General features: G+C 34.6%; 1 protein-coding gene across 1 annotated transcript; it reads left to right on the forward strand.

Moving 5' to 3' along the window:
- The first annotated feature begins 1,844 nt into the window (after nt 1-1,844).
- LOC140863498 (4-coumarate--CoA ligase-like 9) lies at nt 1,845-6,061 on the forward strand. Its single transcript, XM_073266962.1, has 6 exons — nt 1,845-2,928; nt 4,262-4,451; nt 4,523-4,668; nt 4,752-4,819; nt 5,278-5,380; nt 5,704-6,061. The coding sequence occupies exons 1-6, from the start codon at nt 1,873-1,875 to the stop codon at nt 5,827-5,829; spliced, it is 1,689 nt and encodes a 562-aa protein (XP_073123063.1). The 5' UTR covers nt 1,845-1,872; the 3' UTR covers nt 5,830-6,061.
- The last annotated feature ends 3,832 nt before the right edge of the window (nt 6,062-9,893 follow it).

Genomic DNA, 9,893 nt, shown 5'->3' on the forward strand with positions numbered 1-9,893 from the left:
TATTCTCATACCTTTACCTAATAAAAAAATGACATTTATCGGGAGAGTGATTCAAAAATTCATCAGACTGTCATATTTGTACACTTAACTAATAAAAATAGTTCATAAATGGGTATACAGAGACAATTATTTATACCCAACTCACACCTAAATTTCAAATTTAGGTTAAGAATTTGGGTACATTTAACTAATAAACAGAGTCCATAAATGGGTATACAAAGCATTTATTTGTACCCAACTCACACCAGAAATATCAAATTTATTAATTTAGGACAAGGAATTGGGTTATGCCGAAAGGAAATATATCGTTCAGTAGTTAATTAATTTATTGGACTAATTGATAAAATTAAATTATGGTGATTTTAGTCAACAGTATTATGCCATTAGCGGCTTTTAAAAAACACGGCATACTTATCTTCTTCCCCATGTAAACTACTACTAGAGCATTGAAAGTTTCATTTATTTTTAAAAAATATACTGAATAAAATAATAAAATGGCACATCATTTTTTACTATATCATAACAGAAAAGTGCCGTAAAAACTAATTTCATCTCTAGCTAGCTATGTCTATTATTATAAAATTATAAATATAGCCTCTAATTTTAAATATGTTGGGTATATTTAATAAACTATTTCAAAAACTACCCATGCTAAAAGGTTTGTCTAATTAATGAACCAAATAGTTCTTAGTAGTAATCAATTAACTCTCATATTTTTTTTTGTTATTTTAACATTTCTCAAAGTAAAATTTACTCCATTTGGATTGATGGATTTGAAATATATGATTCTAATTATAGTTTATTGTTTTCTATTAAATCATGCAATAATAGATCAAATCTTAAATTTAAATTTTACTTATTTATATATTAGTAATACAAAGTGAAAAAAAAAAATTCAAATGATATTATTATTAAATGAACTTAAAAATACATCTTAATTAACATAAAATAATATATAAACATTGGTAAAAGTGAATTTGAAGTTTACGATCGAACTTTTCTACACAACAAAAATACATATAAATGTATTTGAATTTCATCAATTCAAACATAACTAAATAATAAAAAAATATTGCATTTTCTTATAATTTACACGGTAATTCCTTTTAATGAATCATTCTCGATGGCATATTGCACCGATTATATATTTATACATATTAGTTTTAAAATTTATATTAAAGTTTTCCTTGCATGTTTATACGGAATTGGTTGATGCTACCCCATCCGAGTAGTGCCCGGGTGGTGCATCAACGGTTCGAATATCTTTGCAGATCAATTGATTTGACATGCAAAATTAATCCGGTCCATTGATCTGCATCGACCTTTTCATTGATAAGATAAAATTCAATTGTGCGCACAATCAGTTCTTAAAATATTGTACAAAGTATAAAAAATAGTTGTTATGTGAGATCGTCTAACTGATATACGTATATAAATCGAGACGAATCTATATATATCATAAATTAAAAAATAATATATCTTCATGATTCAGCTGATTAGATATTTGTCGATTTGATTTTATAAAACTAAATTTAATTCTAAATCAACACTGCCCAATTCAGATATTTTGTTTATTATTTTCTATACGTATGTATATTGATATTGGGATTTATCTTCAATTATATCTTATTTTATTCTTTAATGTAAAAAAAAAAAAACTATTATTATTTTATTCATTGGAAAGAAGGAAAACCCGTATTTGGAGTTTGGAGTTTGGAGTATGATAATAAATTTTGCACTAAATTTTTATGGGAATTAAATGACTAATAAATCAACTATTTACCTTAAAACAAAACAAAAAAATAAAATAAAATAAATCAACTATTTAATGGCTTCATTAAGCTCACTTTTCACTCTCCCAAGCTCATTTTCATGGCGGAAACTCAGCCACTCTCCCACAACCACGACAATGGCTACTGCCCCCGAACCAACATTTACCGCAGCCTCCGCCCCGCCGTACCTCTGCCGCCGCTCTCGCAACCCCTCTCCATCGTCGATTACACCCTCTCCCTCCTCCATTCCCCCACCACTCCCACCTCCGGCGCCCTCTCCACCACCCACTTCCTCATAGACGCCGCCACCGGCCGCCGCCTCACCTACGCCGCCTTCCTCCGCCAAGTCAGTTCCCTCTCGTCCTTCCTGAAATCCCTTTACCCTTCTCTCTCCAAGAACGACGTTGCTTTCATCCTATCGCCGCCGTCCTTCCACGTTCCGGTCCTCTACTTCTCCCTCCTCTCCTTGGGAATCACCGTTTCGCCTTCCAGTCCGCTATCTTCTCCATCGGAGCTAGTTCACCAAATCGAACTCAGTAAACCCGCCATCTTCTTCGCCACCTCCGCCACCGCCCAGAAGCTTCCGCCGAATCTGCCCTTGATCCTCCTCGATTCCCAGAAATTTCTCTCCATGCTTGAGGCGAAATCTTCCGGCAGGGCAAACGACGTCGTCGTGAATCAATGGGACCACGCGGCGGTTCTCTACTCTTCCGGCACGACGGGTAAAGTGAAAGGCGTCGTTTTAACTCACCGTAACTTGATGGCAGTGATCGCCGGATTTTATTATGACAATTTATACTATAAAGAGAAATCCAAAGAGGAAGAAAATGGTGTTTATGTTCACCCAGTCTCGTTATTCACATTGCCGTTGTTTCACGTGTTTGGGTTTTTCATGCTTATAAGGGCGGCGTCGATGGGGGAGAGCCTCGTTCTGATGGAGAAATTCGATTTCTTGAAAATGTTAGAAGCTGTGGAAAAGTACAAGGTGACGTATATCCCGGTGGCGCCGCCGCTGGTGGTGGCTATGGTGAAGTCGGATTTGGTGGCGAAGTATGACTTAAGCTCCTTGCAGACAGTGGGCTCCGGCGGAGCTCCGCTGGGGAAGGAGGTTTCCGAGGAGTTCAAGGCTAAATTCCCTCACGTGGAGATTGTCCAGGTACAACAGTAACAGTATTGATATGGCACAAGCCCACACGCAATGATGCTAAAGTAATTGTCATTTTATGATATTAATTAGTTGTTAAAGTACATTTGCTTTTTCTATCCGTGGAATTTATCCAAACATTTCTTTATTTTTCATTGAAAGTTGATAGTTTAATGCCACAATGCGTCATCCTGTTTCAGTGATATAGTCAAGATTGGCTTTTTTTTTTCATTATTTTATGTGTCCAAGCAGCTATAATTGAACGCTTTCTGATTTCTTTAGTAAAAGATGTATTATAGGTGAATTTTAAATTTGTTGTAAAAAAACATATTTTAGGATAAGAGCTGGAGTTAGTTGCAAGTTGTGTTTAAAATAATACTTGATTTAAGGATGCTTTGTTTCTTGTCTTCAACTTGGACTTGTAAACGAATGCTGTTATGGTTCTTGAAATTTGGGATTTTGACTGATCCAAGGACGCCTCAATCTGATTAGCGAAAACAATATCATCGTGCTCACATTTGTTGCGTATGTGCTAAAACTTTTAGTCCTAAAAATTGGCTGAAGACTATGGTTGATGAATTGATTTATCCAATTTGAAATGCCCAAAAATCCCTCATCTAGGTGATTCTTGTCATAGTTGCTTGTAGACATGCCTCTATCCTTGAGGTCCAGCGAGGCTCATCCTTTTGCGCTTCGACACGAGCCAAGGCTCAAGCTTTTGCTAAAAAGTTGACTTGACCGTGAGACCCTTAACCCTCGTGCGTATAACAGGCTCAAGACATTTCACAAATGCGCTTTAAATTTTGACAGTAAGCCAAAGTGAAAAGCAGGATGATAGTAAATTATTTTTTTTAATAGACTAATTAGCATTTTTCTTATCAATGGCCAATAGATTGTAAAGTATATATTTGGTTTTTTGTGATTTAATCTTTTTACCATATTGCCCCATGCCTAACTTTAGCAAGGCATGCCTCGTCTTGCGCCTAGGCTCTACAGTACTCATGTGCCTTAGCACAGATTATGCTTCTGACAATTATAATTCTGATTTGAGATTGGAAATGGGTTATTGGTTATTGGTTATAGGCCTCATTTGTTGTTGAATAAATCTTATCAGTCGATATCGAAGGAGATCATATCTTAGAATATTTTAAAAAAAGCATCAACTTGTAGGTTACTGATTGATGTTCACGGTAGAAATATGTGTATTGAATTCTATTCAGTTGGTTGAATATGAATTATAGAAATGATTATTATCAATTGGAGCTGGATTTCTTTTATCATCGACTGAGGGAAATTATGGGATAGAACTGCAATTCTAGAGATAAGATGACACTGTTAATTTTAGGGCTATGGCATGACTGAGACTGCAGGAGCTGCAACACGAACCATAGGGCCTGAGGAGGCGAAACGTTATGGATCTGCAGGCCGTTTGGCTGAGAACTTGGAAGCCAAGATAGTCGATCCTGATTCTGGAGAGGCCTTACCTCCTGGAAAACAAGGAGAGTTATGGTTACGGGGTCCGGCAATCATGAAAGGTGATAAATTGATAAGACTTGATACTTGGTCTTTCATATCACCTAGTTTGACAGCAGGATCTTCTTGATAGGTTACGTGGGTAATCAAGAAGCTACCGCTGCCACCTTGGATTCCGAAGGCTGGCTAAAGACTGGAGACCTGTGCTATTTTGACTCCGATGGGTTTCTCTTTATTGTTGATAGGTTAAAAGAACTGATTAAATACAAGGCATATCAGGTGCTATTCGTGTTTTAAGAAATCTTTGACAGATTAAATTTGTCTGAATAATGTTATCTGACAAATAATGGGAGCTATTACAGGTTCCTCCAGCTGAGTTGGAACATTTGCTTCAATCGATTCCCGATGTCGCTGATGCAGCAGTGATTCCGTATGAATTTTGTATTTTGAGTTCAATTTCTTTAGTTTGTCTTGGTATTTTTAAAGTATATGGCAGTTATTGAGCAATTTATCAAAATCTGCCTCAAGTTTGCAACAAGGTATCGCTAATAAAAAAAGCGAAATATTTCAGAGTTGCCCGAGTCTGAAGTGAAATCGATTTTGAACGTAAAAAATAAACTTTACTTTCCCTCAACTCTTCCCATTAAACAAAAAGTATTTCTTCATTCTTCAATTCTCCAACAGAAGAGAATAAAAAATAAGTATGAAAATCTATTTTTTTTTTGTCAAATTTATTTGTGTTTCACTCGTACCATTTTAACATATGATGCTCTTGTGTTATTATAGCTGATCTTTTTAGTTATGTTACATCTCAAAGTTGTTGGTTGATCATCTCTACGGGCTACCATTCGTGTTTTGACCCTTTCTTTTATGTTTGAGATCGTGCAGCTATCCAGATGAAGAAGCTGGTCAGATTCCAATGGCATATATTGTGAGAAAACCTGACAGCACCATCTCTGCCGCTCAAATAATGGATTTCATTGCAACCCAGGTATGGAAAAAAATGTCTTTTAATGAGAAGTGTCTCTCGTGTATTCTCGTGTGCATGAAGAATGATTGTTTAAAACGGTTCTGTAGAGACGATCTTTGCTGTTAGCTTTGCCAAGAAAAACTGTTCTTTGACCACTTTCATTAGGTTTCATCCCATTTTCATGCTTCTAAATTATAATCCCGCAATGACTTAACATCTTTGGCTTATTTTGTTTATTTTTCTCCCTTTTACTTAAAACTGTGGGATCTGAAGGGTTTGGCAAACACTTCTGTTATTTTGCTTTCACTATATGAAACAATGGGTCGTTTCTTGCTGTCTTCCAGGTTTCTCCTTATAAGAAAATTCGCCGTGTTGCATTTATCAACTCGATCCCAAAATCTCCGGCAGGGAAGATCTTACGAAGGGAGTTGGTCAAGCATTCACTTTCGAACTCTTCATCTAAGCTATGACCGCGCGATTCTTCGGTAAAAACTTGTTGTATCTGTACATTGCAGTCTCATCTTGAACTTCCCACAAGCAATTGTAGAGAGCCTTGTGAGCAAAACATGAGCCTCACCAGGGTGTTTTTATTAACATATTTTGTACAAGTGAAATGAGGTGTTATTCTGAAGCACCAAACCACATTCTAAATTATATTTATAATTTTATATGACCTGAAAATAATAAATTTCTGTTCGAATATCTGCCCTCTCCTAAAATTTTATTTTATGCTTGTTTAGCTCTTTGTTTAAACATTTCTTCAATTGGTTTAATGTTTCAATCTCGAAAAAAAAAATAGAATCACTCTCTAGGTTTGACCATGTCCAATGTTTCTGTTCTTGAGTTCTTCAAACAGAAAGGTTTTAGTTATAATATTGTGAAGACGATCCTCCAAAATAACTAAAAAATAACTAAATAAATGCAATGATTAATGGACTCAATTCACATAAGGGTATCATAGAACCTGGCGAATCAAAACGAGTTGCGGGATGGGAGAGAACAAGTCGACCGGCAACTTGTCAAAATTACCATTTGACGGGATGGGTTGGGACTGGTGGTCATTTGAGCTAGTTGGAAATTTTCCAATAACTCCTATTTGATAGAAATTCATTAAAATTATATAGAAATTTATTAAAAAATTATCACTGAGACGCATAAATGAATTAAATAATGTTTGGAACCACTATGAATTTTTTTCACAAATTTGTTTAAAAAAATCCATAATCAATTTTTATATATTGCAAAACACTCCCCGAAATCTTGGTAAACTGCAAAAAGATCCTGTATTATTTTTAGATAAAATTTTTGAAAACCTAATGAAGAAAATCGATGGGTGAATAGTTTTTAAATTTTAAGATTCAAGTAAATGTGGCTGAAATTCCTACGAGGTGAAATAATTAACTAAAAGGCCCTTTTTAAGTTATAATAAAAATGTTTTGAACATTTGGAATAACAAAAACTAACAACATAAGAAGGAAACGTCATTTGTTTATTAAAATCGAAAAATCTATCATCAGAACTCAGAAGTATAATTCTACTATTTTAAATCATGTAACAACTCAAATCTCACATGTTAATATTACACTTCGAATATGGAATATTACTGTATTTATGTTATATATCAGGTTTATAAAAATGGAATTAATTATATATATCATACAAAAGTAATGCTTTTTAAAATTAAAATATTATGCACGCGAAATGCAAAGGCAAATAAATACCTAAAGACTTGCTAATTCTCTTGGGCCAAATCTAGCCCAAATAGTTGGACCTGTCCGTCCCGTCAAGAATCTATTGTAAACGCGGGAGATGCATTACGCCCATTCCTTCCATAGTGACACCTTGCCAATAGCAAGAAGACACGTGTCGAAAGCTATTTGTATATATATTTGGGATTATTCTATGCTACACTTGGAGTACTTCTCCCCCATGATGTGGTCAAATATCAACCATTGAATCATCAAGATATATGTCAATTTCCATAAAAATATATGGGTCTCACGTGATCTAATGGTATTGAAATAGGGGAGAAACACTCCCGGTGTAGCATAGACTAACCCATATATTTGGGAAGATTGCCGTGCATTTGAGGCCGTTACCATTTTGAATATGCGGTCTTCTTCGGCTTGATTTTAATGTAGTGTTTGAGAGAGCTTTTAAAAGCACTTTTCATTTTTTATTTTATAAAATTTTAAAATTTTGTTAAGAAAAAGTTGAGAAATGCTTGCTAGAAGCTATTTCAAACACTACCTGAATTTATCTGGTGTGTGATCTCACAATTTGATCTCTTAGCTTTGAACAATGATTTTCACGGATAAGGAAGTCGAGCTGGTGAACAATGGAATTCTCGAGAGTATACTAATAAGGTTCGATGCATCGGGTGGAATCCTGTACCAGGAGCCGATAGAGACCTCAGGGAGGGAGCAACATGACTCAACCCCCAGAGCATACCCCACAATATTTCAGCAGGGAAAACATCATCAACTATTGATGACGATACAAGTGATTGGGAATATGCTTCGTGAAGATTTAAATGCACAGATGTTTTTGAGGTATTGACATCTGATTTTTATCGTGGATCTGAAAGTATATTATTACGTATATTATGATTGAATATTGTAATGTTTTTTAAAAAAATTGAAGTACTCTATATTAACATTAGCTCGATGAGCTTCTCGAGCTCGGCTCTAAACTTCAGGAGTTTAGATATAAACATGAAATGTTCTAAATGCTCGTATTTTTACCTTTTTATGATTTTAAATGGCACGTTGATATCCAGCATCCTCTCAAACTTCCTTCAAATGTCTACTGAAATGCATCTGGCGTGTTGCTTGTGACTTGTGTGATGCCGAAAGCAACCTGGATATGGAAAAGACCCGAGGATTATATTCAAATCGAAGATACATCATTGTTGCCGACTGATGTAAATTATGTTAGAATGATCCGGTGGCATCCATCAATGGATATGTTGTATTTATTGGGCTATGACAACAATATCAAGGTAAGATAATGTAGCGAATATGGTTTTACCATATTATGAACATCAATCAATGAGACATCTAACCACTGCAGGTTTGGGTTTTGGACAATACTTATTGGGATTGCGTTCAAGCATTAGGTGAACGTGACAGGTAGACATCTCAATGCTTATATACATCCATTTCAGAATTAAATTAACACAAATTGTGAGTTTATTACCCATGTTTGCATGACACAATTCCATCTTTTGTACAATTTTAGTGGGCACATTGTGACATATGATGTCAAATATAGCAGGCCGCACAATATAACTTTATATGAAAAAAATATGAAAAATGCAAAACTCCCTCAATGACCGGCAAATAAATAGCCTTTAGATATATAATTTGTGCATGTAATGTTTTCGTTCTGCCTGCGCACTAATAATTATGTCTCTTCGTGATTTAGTAGTGTGGGGAAGGCATCTTCATCCCCTTCCTCACCTCGCCCCATTGCCATCATTAATATATCAATTGGTCATATTTTTATTAACAACATTTTATAACTGATTTTTTCCTTTTAGTGAACTCAACGATACATTTAAGGTCTTAGCTTTCAATGCAAGGGAAGACAAAATTGTTGTCTACATGTAATCATGATCTCTTGTATTTTCTTAACTTATATGTACAAGAGATATATGTTTCGATGGCAATATATAAGATTAACATAATCAAATTGATTTCACAGCGACGATCTCAACATTATGATATGGGGTGTTGACAGTGATATTACATATAATTTCACTTTCATAGATATCACCTCATTGTGTTCTTTGATTATCTTTATAAATCAATCAAGATATATTCTATCCAAATCTCTCCCCATTCCTTATAGCTCTCTAGTAATTTGTTTTATGTCAATAGATGGTGATTTTGTCTTTAATCTGTTGAGAATCAATTTAATAATTTTACCAAAATTTTTCTGTCTTCTTTGACCACCAACTTCTTGTTAGTTCTCCTTATTAAGGATTCTTATCTCAGAATTATCTTCGAATTCAACTTGGATTTTTTTTTAATTCGACTTCAACTTGGATTGGGGACCTTGATCACACAATCGATAACTAGTACAACAATATGTGCCAGTAGAAGTATGATGATTAAATTAGATTAGTTTATTCTGATGCCACTTAAAGTGAAATAAGGCACAAATATGAGAAAAAATAACCAACATTTCCAAACAAATTAATTAGTAGAGATTACTAAGTTTGGTATTTTGGTTCTTAAAATTAAAATAAAAAACAACTTGATTACGTATTTCTATACTTTATCAGGACACATCTATGCACCGTATCTGGTTATCACGACAAACAAATTCTTTTCCTACATCGGTCAAGGTAAGAATTTTTTTTATTTTTTATTCCACATTCATTTAAAGCATTTTTCTATAATTTTATGATTTGCCACTCACTTTGAGTGGTGAATGTTGCAGAAAGGAAAAAATTTGTGTTGGGGCGGTAGATGGCGCTATAATGTTTTTTTGTTGAGATTGAGGATCACTCGGTATAAGTTATTTAATG

Source organism: Henckelia pumila, chromosome 4, assembly GCF_033568475.1.
Source record: "Henckelia pumila isolate YLH828 chromosome 4, ASM3356847v2, whole genome shotgun sequence".
NCBI lineage: Eukaryota > Viridiplantae > Streptophyta > Magnoliopsida > Lamiales > Gesneriaceae > Henckelia > Henckelia pumila.